This window comes from Osmerus eperlanus, chromosome 9 (genome assembly GCF_963692335.1).
Source record: "Osmerus eperlanus chromosome 9, fOsmEpe2.1, whole genome shotgun sequence".
NCBI classification, from domain to species: Eukaryota; Metazoa; Chordata; class Actinopteri; order Osmeriformes; family Osmeridae; genus Osmerus; species Osmerus eperlanus.
The window spans coordinates 18319010-18339154 of NC_085026.1; the positions used below are offsets into that span (position 1 = coordinate 18319010).

General features: G+C 54.0%; 1 protein-coding gene across 2 annotated transcripts; it reads left to right on the plus strand.

Annotated features, from left to right (window-relative positions):
- Positions 1 to 4925: 4925 nt before the first annotated feature.
- On the plus strand, positions 4926 to 18644 carry bmf1 (BCL2 modifying factor 1). Of its 2 annotated transcripts, none has more exons than XM_062470079.1 (4): positions 4926 to 5066; positions 6918 to 7108; positions 9198 to 9376; positions 14580 to 18644. In XM_062470079.1, exons 2-4 carry the CDS (start codon positions 6943 to 6945, stop codon positions 14676 to 14678), a joined length of 444 nt encoding a protein of 147 aa, XP_062326063.1. In that variant the 5' UTR covers positions 4926 to 5066; positions 6918 to 6942; the 3' UTR covers positions 14679 to 18644. The 2 variants fall into 2 exon arrangements, with proteins under 2 accessions (XP_062326063.1, XP_062326064.1); XM_062470080.1 differs by lacking the exon at positions 4926 to 5066 and adding an exon at positions 5582 to 6025.
- Positions 18645 to 20145: the final 1501 nt, after the last annotated feature.

Genomic DNA, 20145 nt, shown 5'->3' on the forward strand with positions numbered 1-20145 from the left:
CAGTGATGCACCCATGAGGGAGGAACCCACTCTGCACCTGCCTGCCCAGCACCCTCCATACCAGCCCAGCACCCTCCATACCAGCACAGCACCCTCCATACCAGCCCAGCACCCTCCATACCAGCCCAGCACCCTCCATACCAGCCCAGCACCCTCCATACCAGCCTAGCCAGCACCCTCCATACCAGCCCAGCACCCTCCATACCAGCCCAGCACCCTCCATACCAGCCCAGCACCCTCCATACCAGCCCAGCCAGCACCCTCCATACCAGCCCAGCACCCTCCATACCAGCCCAGCACCCTCCATACCAGCCTAGCACCCTCCATACCAGCCCAGCACCCTCCATACCAGCCCAGCACCCTCCATACCAGCCCAGCACCCTCCATACCAGCCCAGCACCCTCCATACCAGCCCAGCACCCTCCATACCAGCCCAGCACCCTCCATACCAGCCCAGCCAGCACCCTCCATACCAGCCCAGCCAGCACCCTCCATACCAGCCCAGCACCCTCCATACCAGCCCAGCCAGCACCCTCCATACCAGCCCAGCACCCTCCATACCAGCCCAGCACCCTCCATACCAGCCCAGCCAGCACCCTCCATACCAGCCCAGCACCCTCCATACCAGCCCAGCACCCTCCATACCAGCCCAGCACCCTCCATACCAGCCCAGCACCCTCCATACCAGCCCAGCACCCTCCATACCAGCCCAGCACCCTCCATACCAGCCTAGCACCCTCCATACCAGCCCAGCACCCTCCATACCAGCCCAGCACCCTCCATACCAGCCCAGCACCCTCCATACCAGCCCAGCACCCTCCATACCAGCCCAGCACCCTCCATACCAGCCCAGCACCCTCCATACCAGCCCAGCACCCTCCATACCAGCCCAGCACCCTCCATACCAGCCCAGCACCCTCCATACCAGCCTAGCACCCTCCATACCAGCCCAGCACCCTCCATACCAGCCTAGCACCCTCCATACCAGCCCAGCCAGCACCCTCCATACCAGCCCAGCACCCTCCATACCAGCCCAGCACCCTCCATACCAGCCCAGCACCCTCCATACCAGCCCAGCACCCTCCATACCAGCCTAGCCAGCACCCTCCATACCAGCCCAGCACCCTCCATACCAGCCCAGCACCCTCCATACCAGCCCAGCACCCTCCATACCAGCCCAGCACCCTCCATACCAGCCCAGCACCCTCCATACCAGCCTAGCACCCTCCATACCAGCCCAGCACCCTCCATACCAGCACAGCACCCTCCATACCAGCCCAGCACCCTCCATACCAGCCCAGCACCCTCCATACCAGCCTAGCACCCTCCATACCAGCCCAGCCAGCACCCTCCATACCAGCCCAGCACCCTCCATACCAGCCCAGCCAGCACCCTCCATACCAGCCCAGCACCCTCCATACCAGCCCAGCCAGCACCCTCCATACCAGCCCAGCACCCTCCATACCAGCCCAGCACCCTCCATACCAGCCCAGCACCCTCCATACCAGCCTAGCACCCTCCATACCAGCCTAGCCAGCACCCTCCATACCAGCACAGCCAGCACCCTCCATACCAGCCCAGCACCCTCCATACCAGCCCAGCACCCTCCATACCAGCCCAGCACCCTCCATACCAGCCCAGCACCCTCCATACCAGCCCAGCACCCTCCATACCAGCCCAGCACCCTCCATACCAGCCTAGCACCCTCCATACCAGCCCAGCACCCTCCATACCAGCCTAGCACCCTCCATACCAGCCCAGCACCCTCCATACCAGCCCAGCACCCTCCATACCAGCCTAGCACCCTCCATACCAGCACAGCACCCTCCATACCAGCCCAGCACCCTCCATACCAGCCCAGCACCCTCCATACCAGCCCAGCACCCTCCATACCAGCCCAGCACCCTCCATACCAGCCCAGCACCCTCCATACCAGCCCAGCCAGCACCCTCCATACCAGCCCAGCACCCTCCATACCAGCCCAGCCAGCACCCTCCATACCAGCCCAGCCAGCACCCTCCATACCAGCCCAGCACCCTCCATACCAGCCCAGCACCCTCCATACCAGCCCAGCACCCTCCATACCAGCCCAGCACCCTCCATACCAGCCTAGCACCCTCCATACCAGCCTAGCACCCTCCATACCAGCCCAGCACCCTCCATACCAGCCCAGCACCCTCCATACCAGCCCAGCACCCTCCATACCAGCCCAGCACCCTCCATACCAGCCCAGCACCCTCCATACCAGCCCAGCACCCTCCATACCAGCCTAGCACCCTCCATACCAGCCCAGCCAGCACCCTCCATACCAGCCCAGCACCCTCCATACCAGCCCAGCACCCTCCATACCAGCCCAGCACCCTCCATACCAGCCCAGCACCCTCCATACCAGCCTAGCCAGCACCCTCCATACCAGCCCAGCACCCTCCATACCAGCCTAGCCAGCACCCTCCATACCAGCCCAGCACCCTCCATACTAGCCCAGCACCCTCCATACCAGCCCAGCACCCTCCATACCAGCCCAGCACCCTCCATACCAGCCCAGCACCCTCCATACCAGCCCAGCACCCTCCATACCAGCCTAGCACCCTCCATACCAGCCCAGCACCCTCCATACCAGCACAGCACCCTCCATACCAGCCCAGCACCCTCCATACCAGCCCAGCACCCTCCATACCAGCCTAGCACCCTCCATACCAGCCCAGCCAGCACCCTCCATACCAGCCCAGCACCCTCCATACCAGCCCAGCCAGCACCCTCCATACCAGCCCAGCACCCTCCATACCAGCCCAGCCAGCACCCTCCATACCAGCCCAGCACCCTCCATACCAGCCCAGCACCCTCCATACCAGCCCAGCACCCTCCATACCAGCCTAGCACCCTCCATACCAGCCTAGCCAGCACCCTCCATACCAGCACAGCCAGCACCCTCCATACCAGCCCAGCACCCTCCATACCAGCCCAGCCAGCACCCTCCATACCAGCCCAGCCAGCACCCTCCATACCAGCCCAGCACCCTCCATACCAGCCCAGCACCCTCCATACCAGCCCAGCACCCTCCATACCAGCCCAGCACCCTCCATACCAGCCCAGCACCCTCCATACCAGCCTAGCACCCTCCATACCAGCCCAGCACCCTCCATACCAGCCTAGCACCCTCCATACCAGCCCAGCACCCTCCATACCAGCCCAGCACCCTCCATACCAGCCTAGCACCCTCCATACCAGCACAGCACCCTCCATACCAGCCCAGCACCCTCCATACCAGCCCAGCACCCTCCATACCAGCCCAGCACCCTCCATACCAGCCCAGCACCCTCCATACCAGCCCAGCACCCTCCATACCAGCCCAGCACCCTCCATACCAGCCCAGCACCCTCCATACCAGCCTAGCACCCTCCATACCAGCCCAGCACCCTCCATACCAGCCCAGCACCCTCCATACCAGCACAGCACCCTCCATACCAGCCCAGCACCCTCCATACCAGCCCAGCACCCTCCATACCAGCCTAGCACCCTCCATACCAGCCCAGCCAGCACCCTCCATACCAGCCCAGCACCCTCCATACCAGCCCAGCCAGCACCCTCCATACCAGCCCAGCACCCTCCATACCAGCCCAGCACCCTCCATACCAGCCCAGCACCCTCCATACCAGCCCAGCACCCTCCATACCAGCCCAGCACCCTCCATACCAGCCCAGCACCCTCCATACCAGCCTAGCACCCTCCATACCAGCCTAGCCAGCACCCTCCATACCAGCACAGCCAGCACCCTCCATACCAGCCCAGCACCCTCCATACCAGCCCAGCCAGCACCCTCCATACCAGCCCAGCACCCTCCATACCAGCCCAGCACCCTCCATACCAGCCCAGCACCCTCCATACCAGCCCAGCACCCTCCATACCAGCCCAGCACCCTCCATACCAGCCCAGCACCCTCCATACCAGCCCAGCACCCTCCATACCAGCCCAGCACCCTCCATACCAGCCCAGCACCCTCCATACCAGCCTAGCACCCTCCATACCAGCCCAGCACCCTCCATACCAGCCTAGCACCCTCCATACCAGCCCAGCACCCTCCATACCAGCCCAGCACCCTCCATACCAGCCTAGCACCCTCCATACCAGCCCAGCACCCTCCATACCAGCCCAGCACCCTCCATACCAGCCTAGCCAGCACCCTCCATACCAGCCCAGCACCCTCCATACCAGCCCAGCACCCTCCATACCAGCCTAGCACCCTCCATACCAGCCCAGCACCCTCCATACCAGCCCAGCCAGCACCCTCCATACCAGCCCATTAGCTCTCCCACTTTTTTCTCTGTCTGTTCCTCTCTCTCCACATTGCTTGGTGAGGAGGGTTGGGGTGATAATGTTCTGATGCGTCCTTGCCAGATGAATGCCTTTCTAAAACACATGTAGTGGTGCTGCCAGAGCAAGCCCACCAATGCTATTCTAAATATGAAAATCACACAGTACAGTTAATTCTGACAAATGTATCCGATGTCTTGAAATACATCCTGGTCAAAGCACAAGTGCTGGGCCACATAATTACTTCTTAATGCAACTCTCTTCAATCAATCCCTTTATCAGCGCTCAAACCATACAAACTCTGCAAACCTCCATGCACGCCGGTGAGCCACAACTTAGCGGATCAGCTGAGTGACATAGTAAAACATGTCTCGTGCTACCGGGAATTTCCCGTCCACGTGTCTGAATGGAAGGCGGGATCATAACAAACACGCTCATAGGTTGCAGGAACTGAACGTCCTCAGGTCTTAAAGAAGCAGAGACTGTGGGCACAGCAGCCCTCCCGTGGCAGAGCGGCAGGGCGGTGTGTCTTTAACAAGTACACACAAGCGCGTTCCTCCGTCACGCCCAGAAAAGGCGGAGTGACTTACGGAGCTGACGTTTGCGAAAAGAAATCGGCGTGTTGTCAATAGTCTCACAGACAGAATGAAAGTTGTCTTTGTGTGATACGGACTAATTTCGCTTGATTTGGCTCAAGACTGGAACACTAAATTTTGTCAGAACAAACGACGACTAATAATTAACATAATATTGAGGTGAGTTCCTATTTTTTTAACTTCTCGTGCTGCGCGCGCGTTTTATATATTTAGATGTAATTTTTGCCTACAATTTTAACGAAAAACGTTATCAGTTGTCTTTTGTTATGTTCATTCTCTGAAAATTTACAACTAGGCTAATACATCTTTTTACGCAGGGTGTCCTGCGTAAAAAGACTCAGTCTGTTTAAACATCAATAAAGCCACAATATTTGACGCAATCGCTCCAGGCTGCAGACCGTCTATATCGGCGGTGTCGCCCGCAAAGTAGCCTACGAGGGTACGATCCTGTGTCCTTTTGTGGATGGCTGACATTTGTAACCGATAAGTGTTGTATTGTGTAGGGTCGGCAATTTATTTGTCTCCTACACCAATCAAACTGACTCGGCAGTTAGTTTAAAATCTCGATAGTTAGTATCATTGCTTTTTAGACACGACTTTAATGACGCCGGATAACAGCCCGGCAACCCCATTCACATGTTTACAAATGGAGTTGCTCCCATTCTGTGTTTTGCTTGCATGTTAATTAGCGCATACGTTAGTGTGTGAGAGAGTCAGTAGGAGAGCGATGTGTTGTGAGGACGAGTCGGTTCTACAGCAGAGGGCTCTGCTGATACCAGCCTAGAGCCAGTCACTGGGCTGCGGCAGAGCTGGGGCGTAGTAACATCCCTCAATATATCTCCTGATTTATTTTTTTTGCAACTTCCATGTTCTTGTCAAAACAAAGCATTACGTGGTTTTACACTCAGAGCTTAGCACGAGTGCAGCGAGGCAGGCTTGATAGCGCCCGGGGAGACGGAGCCTCTCTGCTGCTGGCGGGAGGAAACTTCTATGTTGCTGGCAGGCTGACAGGAGCAGCGAGAGCGGCTAGTGTTCTCCCGAGGCTGTCATTATCTGTTGGCTGGGAACACTCATTTGGAAGTGTGGTAACAGTCTAACCCTGCATTATAGGACTGATGGTGAGTTTGGAGTGAGTTTACAAGGCTTCTTCCATTTCAGTATTTTGATAACTGTTTGACCCACTATATCATTCATAGTCCTTTAGTGGTGGTGATGTTGGAGTGGGATTCTTCAGAGATTACTGCTTGATTTGATTCCCCAGAAATATGGGAGGTACTGAACATTACACGGTTAACATTTAAGGATCCATTTTTAGCGATTGTCAAGAGGAAAATATATGTTGTGGTGAAACTTTTTATAGATTTAAATGGTCGAGTAATGGTCTCCTAAATTAGCCCCAGGTCTATTTTTTCGGTTTGCAAAGTGTTTATGGTAGTCATTAGCATTAGCCACTTAGCCAGTTTTCTGTTACTCCCTGTGTCTTGGGGCTAGTTAGGACCAAGGGCTGTGTGGATGAGGAGTGAGATAGAGACACTGCCTCTAACTTCTCCTCGCTTTTCTAACCCTCCATTTAGGTACATTTAGTCAGCGAGGCTGCGGCCACAGTGTGGTTTTATCACTGTTAGGCGCTGAGCACAGGCATTTGTCTAAATCAGCACTGTGTTTGTTCACCACAAACTGAGGCAGACCTATGTCCGTTTTGGGTTCCACAGCTCGTCCACGGCTGCGGTTGAGCTCTTGTACAGCCCGTTATTATGGATCAGATAGGTAGTCTTTAATGATACTGTAGTTAGTGCTTAAAAAATTACCTTTCTGTAAACTCCTTTCTGTAAACTCCTCAGACTCGGGCTCTCTTGTCTTGTCCACATTAGGGTCAGTGTCTTGACCTACATGGGAAACCTTTTCCACCCTGTCCTGTGTGCAGGTAATGACAGACTAGCCGGTCTGCTAACACCTCTCATCTCAAGGGGATTTTGTCTGAACACCTGTTTGCTCTTCCTGTCCCCACAGGGCGTCCAGAGAACAGCACCCCCGTATGGATGATGAGGAGGACGATGTGTTTGAGCCAGACTCGCTTTCCTGGCGCACCATTTTCAGGGAGGTAAAGTACGAACACCGGGGTACCCAGACACCTGGCCCCGCCCTGGAGAGTCCCAGCGGGATGCTGCCCTGCTCAGACCAGCCAAGACCTCTGTTCTACGGTGAGGCTACACTCACTCACTCTCACGCACAAACTCACACACATGGAAACACACACAAACTCACACATCAAACTCACACACATGGAAACACACACACACACAAACTCACACATCAAACTCACACACATGGAAACACACACACACACAAACTCACACATCAAACTCACACACATGGAAACACACACACACACAAACTCACACATCAAACTCACACACATGGAAACACACACACACACAAACTCACACATCAAACTCACACACATGGAAACACACACACGCACAAACTCACACACATGGAAACACACACACACACAAACTCACACTCATGGAAACACACACACGCACAAACTCACACACATGGAAACACACACACACACAAACTCACACATCAAACTCACACACATGGAAACACACACACACACAAACTCACACATCAAACTCACACACATGGAAACACACACACACACAAACTCACACATCAAACTCACACACATGGAAACACACACACGCACAAACTCACACATCAAACTCACACACATGGAAACACACACACAAACTCACACTCATGGAAACACACACACGCACAAACTCACACACATGGAAACACACACACACACAAACTCACACTCATGGAAACACACACACGCACAAACTCACACACATGGAAACACACACACACACACAAACTCACAAATTCACACACATGGAAACACACACACACACAAACTCACACATCAAACTCACACCCATGGAAACACACCCACGCACAAACTCACACATTCACACACATGGAAACGCACACAAAAAACTCTCGCACACACTCACACGCATGGAAACTCACACACACACTCACATTGAAACACACACATACACGCACCAACACACACACTCACATACACACCATGTAGCTCACTAGAAGTGAGCAGCATGGGACACATTGAGCTCCACACCTGAAAACAGGTGTGGATGTGCTGACCTGAGATGGCCTATCAAACAGCCAGAGGGCTGCTGTGAGAAGCAGCTAGGCTCAGTGTCAGCAGGCCTGGCGCCTGGCAGTCCGGCCGCACTAGCTTTATGGCCCGAAGTGTGTGTGAGTACGTGTGTGTGAGTATGAGAGTGTGTGAGAGTGTGTGTAACCAGCTGCTGTGACATGCAGCAGGCGCCTGGCTGACGCTGTTCTACAGGGACGTGAGGACAGACCGCACCTGAAACACCTGGCTGTCCCTGGAAAACACACCTGTCTCTCACCCTGTCTGTCTCTCACCCTGTCTGTCTCTCACCCGGTCTGTCTCTCACCCTGTCTGTCCCTGGAAAACACCTGTGTCTCACCCGGTCTGTCTCTCACCCTGTCTGTCTCTCACCCGGTCTGTCTCTCACCCTGTCTGTCCCTGGAAAACACCTGTGTCTCACCCGGTCTGTCTCTCACCCTGTCTGTCTCTCACCCGGTCTGTCTCTCACCCTGTCTGTCCCTGGAAAACACCTGTGTCTCACCCTGTCTGTCTCTCACCCTGTCTGTCTCTCACCCGGTCTGTCTCTCACCCGGTCTGTCTCTCACCCTGTCTGTCTCTCACCCTGTCTGTCTCTCACCCTGTCTGTCTCTCACCCTGTCTGTCTCTCACCCGGTCTGTCTGACCTGTTCCTGGTCTCTCAGCGCTAGTGGTGCTGCTGTGGGTCCAGGTTCCCCTACAGGAAGCATGCCTCACAGTCATCTCTCTTCCAAACAGCACCAGGTGCTGCTACTCAGGCCTGCCAGTGAGGACAGCACATCTTAGCTGGGGTTTAGTGTGATGGCCTGGAAGGGTTGTATAACCCCTGACATGATACAAGCTGGCGACGGGGCAGCCCATGAGAACTGAGCTGCGTGAGGGCAGAGAAGAGGAAGTGTCTGAGTGTGCCCAGTGTGTCTCAGTGTGTCTGAGCGTGCCCAGTGTGTCACAGTGTGTCTGAGCATGCCCAGTGTGTCACAGTGTGTTTGAGCATGCCCAGTGTGTCACAGTGTGTCTGGGTGTGCCCAGTGTATCACAGTGTGTCTCAGTGTGTCTGTGCGTGCTCAGGACCAGACGTGACGTGTTTGTTGTTGTTGCCACAGGCAACGCAGGGTTTCGTCTGCACTTCCCAGCGCACTCCGAGCGTGTGGTCGCCCCGGCGGCCGGGCGGGGGGAGGAGGGGCCTGGAGACATGGAGCTGCAGCAGGACAGCATGGAGGCTCGCGTCGGACACAAGCTCCAGCTGATCGGAGACCAGTTCCACCAGGAGCACCTACACATGGTGAGCGGAGACGCTCACCCCCCCCCCCCCCTCTCGCCTCCCCCTCTACCCCTCCCCCCCTACCACCCTTCCCCCCCTACCACCCCTCCCCCCCTCCCCCGCCCCCCCCTCAGCCCCTGTCCAACCCCCTTCTGCCAGTCTCAGCCACTCCCCTCCCCCGCCGGCTCTTCCTGTTTATTTCCTTCTGCCTCCCACCCCCCCCTCCCTCAGTCTTCCCTCCGTTTCCTCCTGCTGCCTCTCTCCTGGGGCAGAGGTGGAGGGGGTACGCGGCCCCCTTCTGGTCAGGCTGACACCAGGGTTCACCCCTCTGAGGCCATGTCACTGTGAACACCACAGCCAGAGAAAACAAGTTCAAACAAAAGCAGACATACAAACAAAGACACACATGTAAGGACACACACACACACAATCTTCCACCCCGAGAAAGCAGAAGTGCAGGACTTGGTGCCCCCCACAGCCTGAGGGGCCGTCAGAGCTGAGCAGAATCCGTCCAGTTAGAATCAAGAGTGTTTAGCCCAATCTCTTTTATAGATACAAGCCACTTCTGGTTGAGTTCTCTGGTGTGAGTGATTTTCCCCCAGGGTTAGGGTTAGCAGGGTTAGGGTTAGCAGGGTTAGGTTAGCGGGGTTAGGATCAGGGTTATCCGGGTTACGGTTGGCAGGGTTAGGATTAGCGGTGTTAGGGTCAGGGTTATCCGGGTTAGGGTTATCCGGATTAGGGTTGGCAGGGTTAGGGTTAGCAGGGTTAGCAGGGTTAGGGTTGGCAGGGTTAGGGTTAGCAGGGTTAGGGTTGGCAGGGTTAGCAGGGTTAGGGTTGGCAGGGTTAGGGTTAGCAGGGTTGGGGTTGGCAGGGTTAGGGTTGGCAGGGTTAGCAGGGTTAGGGTTGGCAGGGTTAGGGTTGGCAGGGTTAGGGTTAGCAGGGTTAGCAGGGTTAGGGTTGGCAGGGTTAGCAGGGTTAGGGTTGGCAGGGTTAGCAGGGTTAGGGTTGGCAGGGTTATGGTTAGCAGGGTTAGGGTTGGCAGGGTAAGCAGGGTTAGGGTTGGCAGGGTTAGCAGGGTTAGCAGGGTTAGGGTTGGCAGGGTTAGCAGGGTTAGGGTTGGCAGGGTTAGGGTTGGCAGGGTTAGCAGGGTTAGCAGGGTTAGGTTTTAAAAGGAGTGGCAGGGTTATGGTTAGCATAGTTAGGGTTGGCAGGGTTAGCAGGGTTAGGGTTGGCAGGGTTAGCAGGGTTAGGGTTAGCAGGCGGGAGCTGTGGAGGCCTCGTGTGTTTGACACTCAGACAGGCTGCTGGTTACTGTGTTATCTGGAACACTGCTGTTCAGCCCACAGACCAGGCTGGAGGAGGAAGTGGCTCTCTGTCTCTGTTGCTGAATAAACACACACCCTCACACTCACACACTCACACACACACACACACACACACACACACACACACACATCATGACCAGCAAAGGGAGGAGGCCTTGTGGGTGATGTCATATCCTAAAGGTGCTAAGAGATTCAACACACACACATACACTCACAAAACCAGGATCCGTTTAACACAGATTATTTAATAATGCCTTACTAGAAAATTTAGAACCCAGGGGTTGTGTGGGTGAGAGAAGAGTAGAGAGAGAGAGAGAGGAGAGTAGAGAGGAGAGAGGAGAGAGGAGAGAGGAGAGAGGAGAGGAGAGTAGAGAGGAGAGTAGAGAGAGAGAGAGGGTGTGTGGGTTAAGTCTGTCTGGTCTGTTGGCCCAGGGCTGCTTCTCCTGCCTCAGTGTTCAGGTTGTGTAAAGTCTACAGCAGGCCCCTTCACACTTCTGCCAGCTTCTTGCCTCTCTGTGTGTGTCTGTGTGTGTGTTGGGCAGTTAGGCTGCCTGAGTGCAGGAGAGGGAGGGATGGTGCTGACAGATAAATAGCTGGGCTAGAGGAGAGGAGGGCTGGAGGAGAGGAGGGCCGGAGAAGAGGAGAGCAGGGCCGGAGGAGAGGAGAGCAGGGCCAGAGGAGAGGAGAGGAGGGCTGGAGGAGAGGAGAGGAGAGCAGTGCCGGAGGAGAGGAGAGCAGGGCCAGAGGAGAGGAGAGCAGGGCCAGAGGAGAGGAGAGCAGGGCCAGAGGAGAGGAGAGCAGTGCCGGAGGAGAGGAGAGCAGTGCCGGAGGAGAGGAGAGCAGGGCCAGAGGAGAGGAGAGGAGGGCTGGAGGAGAGGAGAGCAGGGCCGGAGGAGAGGAGAGCAGTGCCGGAGGAGAGGAGAGCAGTGCCGGAGGAGAGGAGAGCAGGGCCGGAGGAGAGGAGAGCAGGGCCAGAGGAGAGGAGAGGAGGGCTGGAGGAGAGGAGAGCAGGGCCGGAGGAGAGGAGAGCAGTGCCGGAGGAGAGGAGAGCAGGGCTGGAGGAGAGGAGAGCAGGGCTGGAGGAGAGGAGAGCAGTGCCGGAGGAGAGGAGAGCAGGGCTGGAGGAGAGGAGGGCTGGAGGAGAGGAGAGCAGGGCTGGAGGAGAGGAGGGCTGGAGGAGAGGAGAGCAGGGCTGGAGGAGAGGAGAGCAGGGCTGGAGGAGAGGAGGGCCGGAGGAGAGGAGAGCAGGGCTGGAGGAGAGGAGGGCTGGAGGAGAGGAGGGCTGGAGGAGAGGAGGGCTGGAGGAGAGGAGAGGAGGCCTGGAGGAGAGGAGGGCTGGAGGAGAGGAGGGCTGGAGGAGAGGAGGGCTGGAGGAGAGGAGGGCTGGAGGAGAGGAGAGCAGAGCAGGGCTGGAGGAGAGGAGAGGAGAGCAGAGCAGAGCTGGAGGAGAGGAGTCTCCTGGAGGAGGGTGTGGCTGGAGGCTCCCTGCCGTCAGAGACAGGATGACAGTCCTGATGGGCCTGTCTGCAGGGTTACACACCTCTTCATACTCCCTGCTCACCAGTGTGTTGAGTGAAGTGCTTGGTGTGTTTGTGTTTGTCTGGGTGCATGTGTCAGTCCTTATCTCTACTCTGTTCCTCCAGAGGCTCCTTCTCTCTTCGAGAGGGAGGGAGGGAGGGAGGGAGGGAGGGAGAGGGAGGGAGGGAGGGAGGGGGCAGGGGCAGTTTAGCAGTGGACAAGTTAATCTCTTCTGATGCTTCTCTACCTTTGCTATTCTTCTTGACTGGGTATGCAACCCAGCTGGTGTGGGCAGCAGGCCTTTGAGGGCAGCAGGCCAGTGAGGGCAGCAGGCCGGTGTGGGCAGCAGGCCGGTGAGGGCAGCAGGCCGGTGAGGGCAGCAGGCCGGTGAGGGCAGCAGGCTGGTGAGGGCAGCACGCTGGTGTGGGCAGCAGGCCGGTGTGGGCAGCAGGCCGGTGTGGGCAGCAGGCCAGTGAGGGCAGCAGGCCAGTGAGGGCAGCATGCCGGTGAGGGCAGCAGGCTGGTGAGGGCAGCAGGCCGGTGTGGGCAGCAGGCCGGTGTGGGCAGCAGGCCTTTGAGGGCAGCAGGCCAGTGAGGGCAGCATGCCGGTGAGGGCAGCAGGCCGGTGAGGGCAGCAGGCTGGTGAGGGCAGCAGGCTGGTGTGGGCAGCATGCTGGTGAGGGCAGCAGGCCGGTGAGGGCAGCAGGCCGGTGTGGGCAGCAGGCCGGTGAGGGCAGCAGGCTGGTCGGGGGCAGATAAGGGGTATCCAGGGAGCAGCAGGCTGACAGGCAGACAGGCTGACAGGCTGACAGGCAGACAGGCAGACAGACACCAGGCTGAGGTTGACGACACATTGCATCAGCTCTCCTCTCCTCTGCTATCTAGTGCTTAGATATAAAGCTCCTGTTTGACAGTTGGTGGCATGACTCATGACTGTACAGCTAGACAGACAGTGTGATAAACTCTTAACGCTGTCTGTGATACTGTAGTACTGTACTGACTGTTTGGTGTAAATCAGGATAATCTAGAGATGAGTAGATCACATTCTAATCTAGGCCCCTCCCTCTATTTTCTGTCATACTAATCTTTATTCTCACTCACACACACACACACGCACACGCACACACAGACACACACAGACACAGTAGGCCTCCTATCTGCAGTGGGAGTTGAGCAGTTCAGGTGTACTCAGTGACATACAGATACTGTACTAAGCAATGGTGTTCGTGACCTGCAAGCACAGGTGAGCAAATCAGTGCTGTGGATAAGTGTTTTCACGAAGCACTGTCTGATGTTGTGAAATGGCCAGGTTTAGATCTTCATTACAACAGAAAACAGGTTCTATCAGCGTTCCCGGCAGACAAACAGCCCACAGCCACTCCTTCCACCCTCCTCCAGTGTTTACCTTTGAAGAGCAACAGTGGAGACTGAAGTGTGCGGGACCCAGTTAGCGAGCGGGCTCAGGCGGGACCCAGTTAGCGAGCGGGCTCAGGCGGGACCCAGTTAGCGAGCGTCGCGGGCGGGACCAACATTCCATGCTCCTCTGAAGGGGAGCATGTCATTACAGTGCCAGGCCGCTGGTGAACAGACTGGCGTTGAGACTGAGACCCAGACACTGCCTCCACACTTGTGTCAACACCAACGATCTAATCTTCCCTGTCAGATACATAGAGCTACACAAACAGTTGGATGTTGCTGTGGATGAAAACGTGCACTCAGCAGCATTGTTCCAAAAGCTTATCTGGTCGTGTGCTCCAGCTCTTCTCTGGTTTATAGCCTGCGTCTGAACATAGCGACAGTGCTATCAGACCAGGCAGCGTCTGCGTTTCGTCTGTGGACGAAGCTGTTGAGTCTGCAGGGCAGAGCTACTGTACGCTTCTCCTAGACACACAAACTCAACCCCTCTCCCTCCCTCCTCAAAGCTCCCAAATCCTATTTACCACAATTATCTTATCTCCCCCTCTCAATGGTCCAGATAACATTATTCCCCCAGAACACACGCAATCCAGTTGGCTCTCCAGATAGATAGAGAGAGAGTTAGTTAGCAGTGAGCCAGTAGAGCGGACTCCTAAGAGGGGTAGTTAGCAGTGAGCCAGTAGAGCGGACTCCTAAGAGGGGTAGTTAGCAGTGAGCCAGTAGAGCGGACTCCTAAGAGGGGTAGTTAGCAGTGAGCCAGTAGAGCGGACTCCTAAGAGGGGTAGTTAGCAGTGAGCCTAACGAGTAGTGCGGAGGACACTAAGCTTGTGTTCTGTCCTGCACAACAAATTGCCTCTTGGAGGACATAAAACATTTTCTAAATCAAAATACTCCAGCCACCTGAGCAGCTTCTGTTTTTTAAGTTTCATGACTGTCGGCCTCATCTGTGGCTGTCTGTGTTGCAGTACCACAGAAACCAAAGGAACCAGGGAGCTGTGTGGTGGCGCATGGCCTCAGCTCTCCTGTCCCTGCTGCTGGAGAGAGACCCCAGGGGACGGAGGTGAGAGGACTACAACCCCCATCTCTCCACTCAGAGGACTACAACCCCCATCTCTCCACTCAGAGGACTACAACCCCCATCTCTCCACTCAGAGGACTACAACCCCCATCTCTCCACTCAGAGGACTACAACCCCCATCTCTCCACTCAGATGAGGACTAAATCCCCCATCTCTCCACTCAGAGGACTACATCCCCCATCTCTCCACTCAGATGAGGACTACATCCCCCATCTCTCCACTCAGAGGACTACAGCCCCCATCTCTCCACTCAGAGGACTACAGCCCCCATCTCCCCACTCAGAGGACTACAGCCCCCATCTCTCCACTCAGAGGACTACAGCCCCCATCTCTCCAGTCAGATTGGGACTACAGCCCCCATATCTCCACTCATATTAGGACTACAGCCCCCCATCTCTCCAGTCAGATTAGGACTACAGCCCCCCATCTCTCCACTCATTAGGACTACAGCCCCCCATTTCTCCAGTCAGATTAGGACTACAGCCCCAATCTCTCCACTCATAGTAGGACTACAGCCCCCCATCTCGCCAGTCAGATTAGGACTACAGCCCCCATCTCTCCTCCCCAGACTGGACTCCAGATGGCCGTGCCTCATCGCCCAGGGTCTGAGGAGACTGAAGCTCAGTATCCGCTGGCGGAGACAGCAGCCCTTTTACAAACAATGTTGTTTTGTCATTTTTACATAATTTTTTTCTCCCGAGAAGTTGCCATGTTGTATCACGAGATTCTTCAGGACAATGTTGATGTTTTGGTAAATGTGTGATTTACAATTTTGTACAGTAGGTTGTTCTTGTTGAATCTTATTGTTTGCACTTCCGTTTATACACCTGTGTATACGTCTGGAACTCCTCCGCTGGCCTGGGAATGCCTTATCAATATCTATCTATATCTCCCGCCACAAAGCGTCTGCCTGCTGGAGAGCAGTCAGACAGCGAGCGATGCCAAGGGGAGGGGCTCAGGGGAGGGGACTCCTCGTGGGTTACGGGTCAACATGACGACCTACTAACTCCCAAAGAGGTCGTTTTTTTCTGAACAAAGCAGTTTGCACCTCAACTTGTTCTGCTCCTCGGAGTTTCAAAAAAGTTTTTACTTTTTATGCCCTCTAAGTCTTTGCTCCTCCAGTCACTTGGATATCTTTCATTCTGAATGCTTCTCGGGCAGTTAAAAAGATGATTATGACATCTGTGCACCTATGTGCAATGTGTTGTTAGGCATTTCAAGCTGCTGAGAGACACATCTGCCTGGAGACCCCAGGGTGCAGAGGCGCTGTTTCTCCTCAGTCAGTTCTGAGATGCCCTTGAAGTGGAGCTGTAGAGCCACTGTGTTTGTACTAGGACTGGTGCTCAGAGCAGACAACCACCAAGACAACCTCGTCAACCAATGAAGGTTTGAACTGTGTCCGTTTTCTCATGGCGTGATTGTACACAATGTGTTTTCTCCTACTCTGAAGACCTGAGTGACTGAATAGTGAATCTGGACCGTGAGCAAACGCCAAACATTGGATGAAACAGACAAACATTTTCTAGATTCTCTGGATGTGTTTTCAGGACCCACATAAACTCTGGACACCAAAGCAATACTGTACAGACCCTCCTGCGAAACAAGTTTGTTCTCTTCTCAGGATATGTTCAACCTGCCCCACCCTCCACCTGCAGGGTGCCCTGCTAGCGTCTGTTGTCCTCTAGGTAGAAATGACCACTGTTGGTTTTGAACCCAGTTGACCTGAGAGCCATTCTCTGCAATTCGACGAAACTCCTTGTGAGAAAAAGACTGTAATTATTGTTGAAACCTGAATATGTTTGAACGTTTGAAGACACTGATTCTTTTTTTGAAGATGCTGTTTGTTGTATATTTGATGTTTAGTTGAAGGAGCAGTCCACAGCAGGAGCCTGCTGATTCATCCCGTCAGGTCTGCTAAGCCGTCCCCATGTGATCAGAGCTTCCTCCGTGTTTAGGATCCTACACATGCTTATCTCTCAGGGACACAGAACATCTTGGCCTTCAAATCCTTGAGAACCAGAATTCACTCTCTGGATGGTGGATGCGGTCTCCCATGTGTTCTGGCAGGTAGCGTGTGCCCCCTGGGGTCTGGAGCACAGGGACAGGTGCTGAGGAGAGCTCAGGGCTGACCCCAGACAGGGACTAGGAAGGGAGAAGAGCTGAATTTTCCTCTTCAATGTTGTTTCCTGCAGATCCTGAACGCTGAGCCAGTTATCCTAGCTTCTGACTAGTCTCCCTGTGGTCTCCTCCTGCTCTTGCTCCTCCTGTTCCTCCTTCAGGCCTCCCTCTTCCCCCTTCCTCCTCCTCATCTTGAGACACTCAGCTACAGACAGGCCCCTCCCCCCACATACAGGCTCCTCCCCCTGTAAACAGGCTCCTCCCCCTGCTCCTTCTGCCCCTCCTATTGTTTAGGTTTGTAATTTATATTTTTTTATCCCCCTTCTGTATTTATTTTATTTTGTGTCTTTGCCCATTTCTACTGTATATGCTTGTGTGTGCAATTTCTATTACCCTTTTTTTTGGTCTTAGATGTGTATCTGACTGTGCGGTGTGTGCCTGGTGGTGTCTGGTATTCCCTGAGGCTTTTGATCTCCAGTGATGGGCTTAACGGTTAAGACATGATCTAAATCCCCCTCCGCATGTCCTCTGTTCAGAGAGACTGCGCTAAACGTGCACAGCTGTGCAAACTACAGACCACATCGATTCTGCCGCGTCTCTCTACAGCCAGTTGTCTTTTCCCACCCAGGCCCTCGGCACAACCTCACGTCCCCTCGTGTGACAGCAGACTGACCCTAATGACGTCAGACAAACATCTTGTAAGCGTTCGCCCTGTTCCAGAACCCTGCCTTTCCCAACGAGGGCATTTTAGATACCTGCTTCCTTTCCCAACTAGGGCATTTTTTGGTTTATGGGTTAAACTCTTATTTCTATCATTTCTTTGTAATCAACATGCACTGGAAAGTACTTTGTGTTCGTAGATCTGTCGGGTCCCTGTTCTCCTGTGTTGTAAAGTCCCTGGGCTGTTCTCTCAGAAGACGGTGCTAGGCAGGCCCAGATGAGCCTGGCTGCACAGTGGGGGCTGTCTGGGTCCTGCACTACGACCTTCTGCTTGATTTATTGGAAAGGGAAACACGCCACCTTGATGCCCTGGGTTGGGGGTTCCCTGGCTGCACACAGATTCACCTGTCATTTAATCATGATTGTGTTAGTCTACAGGAACCCCTGACTGGGATTTGTAGTTTATGGAAACCGTCAGTGTCTTGAATTTTGTAGTCCACTTTATATATACATTTGAAGTTTTTTGAGGAAGGTTTAAATTTTGATGTTTATTGTTTGACATTTTTAATTAAGGACATTTCTTTCTCATGGTCGTTCTGAACTTTTGAAAATGTATTTTCTTATCAAAAGGGTCTTTTTATAAGGACAGTTCAGGCTTTTAAAATCATTTTTAATACCTGATTTATCATTTCAAGTCCAATGAGATCAAGGTCTTCCTTCTATAAAAGGAACATTCAACATTCCGTCTGTGTCTTGGTCCTGGTGTTAAACCACACCAAGCCAACACAAATGATTTTCTGTGATTTTAATTTGGTGGTAGAGTATTCGTAACAATCCCACATTGCCCTTCCTTAAAGATAAACAGATGACCTGTACATGTGCTACTAAAAGATGCCTTTAACTGCTCAGTCTCAACCAAGTCTTGATTATCACACACTCTCTGACCACCAAGAAGAGACCCAGTGAACATGTAGCATTTTTGTAAACATTGACTGTGTGTTTTTCGAGACTGTACTGTGCACTAATTTTTTGTTTTACTTTTTGTTGATATATGAAAATAAGGACAATGTGTTATGTAGTGCAATATGCTGTACATAGGAGCTTTGCTCTACAAATCTTTTTCTGAATTTCTTGTTTTATTGGTACTTTTTTCAATAAAATGTTATTGAAAGTGCATCGTCCTGCCTGTTTCCTTCAAACAAAAGCCTCTTGTAAAATAAATAAATAAACTCATTTAGGTGAGTAGTACGTTAACTTTTAGATTCTGCTGTGAAACAACTACTCTTTCCCTGAACTCCTAAAGTTCATCCCAACTGTAAGACGTGCATGTGATCAGGAGTGCATCGTTAAGGTTTTCAGCGTTGCAGAGCGGGCCAGACACGTGAAGCTAGCCAGGCGTTTGGCCGCTGTGGTGCCCATTCCATTCCTCCTGGTCATTAATTTACTGGACGCAAGGGAGCTCTCAGACTTCACTAATGACTAGCTGTCAGTACTCCACACACACACACACTCCTAGAGTTTAGCGTAGCAACATCAACAGTGGAAGGATGAAACCCACAGTGTCCCGCCCCACTGGGCTGAGCAGAGGGATGTGTCCATGTTTAGACCCAGGAGGCAGAGTGCTCTCTCTCCTGCTTGATGTCACTTCCTGTGAGGTCAGAGGTCAGCCTGTGGAGCCAGCTGATTGGTTCCTCAGTTCTGTACCTGGCTGCTTTCATAGCACCTGACGGATCGCTGGTGACAGGATGGTCACAGTGAGAAGCAGCCTGCCTAACATGGAAATATACCAAGAAAACTGGGGGGAATGTTCTTACTGTGTTCTTACTGTGTACTTTGGACAGTTCTACAATGCATACAGTATACATGTTTATACATGAAGTATTGGCAACAGTATTTGTGCCGTGTCTAAGGTAGTGAGGTGTGTACCAGAGGGTCCCAGGTAGTGAGGTGTGTACCAGAGGGTCCCAGGTAGTGAGGTGTGTACCAGAGGGTCCCAGGTAGTGAGGTGTGTACCAGAGGGTCCCAGGTAGTGAGGTGTGTACCAGAGGGTCCCAGGGGTCTCTTCTCCAGGATCTCCTGGCAGGGCTGGCGCGTGGCAGCTCCATTGTCACGCAGCCTGGTGGCAGCTACACCTCTCTGATACCTGATTCACCTGTCTGATACCTGATTCACCTGTCTGGCCACACCAGCAGGATCCTCCCTCACCTGAGGCACCAAACACACACTGACTCACCTGCACGTGTGTGTGCCTGGGTGTGTGTGTGTTTCAGAGGATGTGGTTGAGCTTGCACAAAGGAGAGAGAAGAAAATCCCTGCAGTTCAGTAAACACTGTACCTGTCTGTGCTGCGTTGATGGATCCTGATCCTGGACTTCAGCCATGTCTCTGGAGGAAAGGATATACCGACTGACATCACTGTCAGAAAATACACTGTATTAACATCTGATCCCTCTTTCCTGTGACCATATGACCAAGCCGTGATGGTGTTTGTGGACGTGTGGATATTGTAAAGGGAGCTTCTTCTGATTCTGATTGGTAGGAGGGGGCCCGAGCCAGTGACATGTTTTAGTGAAGCTAGAATGTTCGATCTATTAGATGAACCAGAGTGCGAATTATACAATGAAAATCGGGGGGGGTCAACTTCTTCTCCAGGGCGTGTATCAACCCCCCCGACCT

Coding starts and splice junctions, on each gene's coding strand:
- bmf1 (XM_062470079.1), top strand. CDS start 6,943: ATGGATGATGAGGAGGACGATGTGTTTGAGCCAGACTCGCTTTCCTGG. Junction 7,109..9,197: donor GCCAAGACCTCTGTTCTACG/GTGAGGCTACAC, acceptor TTGTTGCCACAG/GCAACGCAGGGTTTCGTCTG. Junction 9,377..14,579: donor ACCAGGAGCACCTACACATG/GTGAGCGGAGAC, acceptor TCTGTGTTGCAG/TACCACAGAAACCAAAGGAA.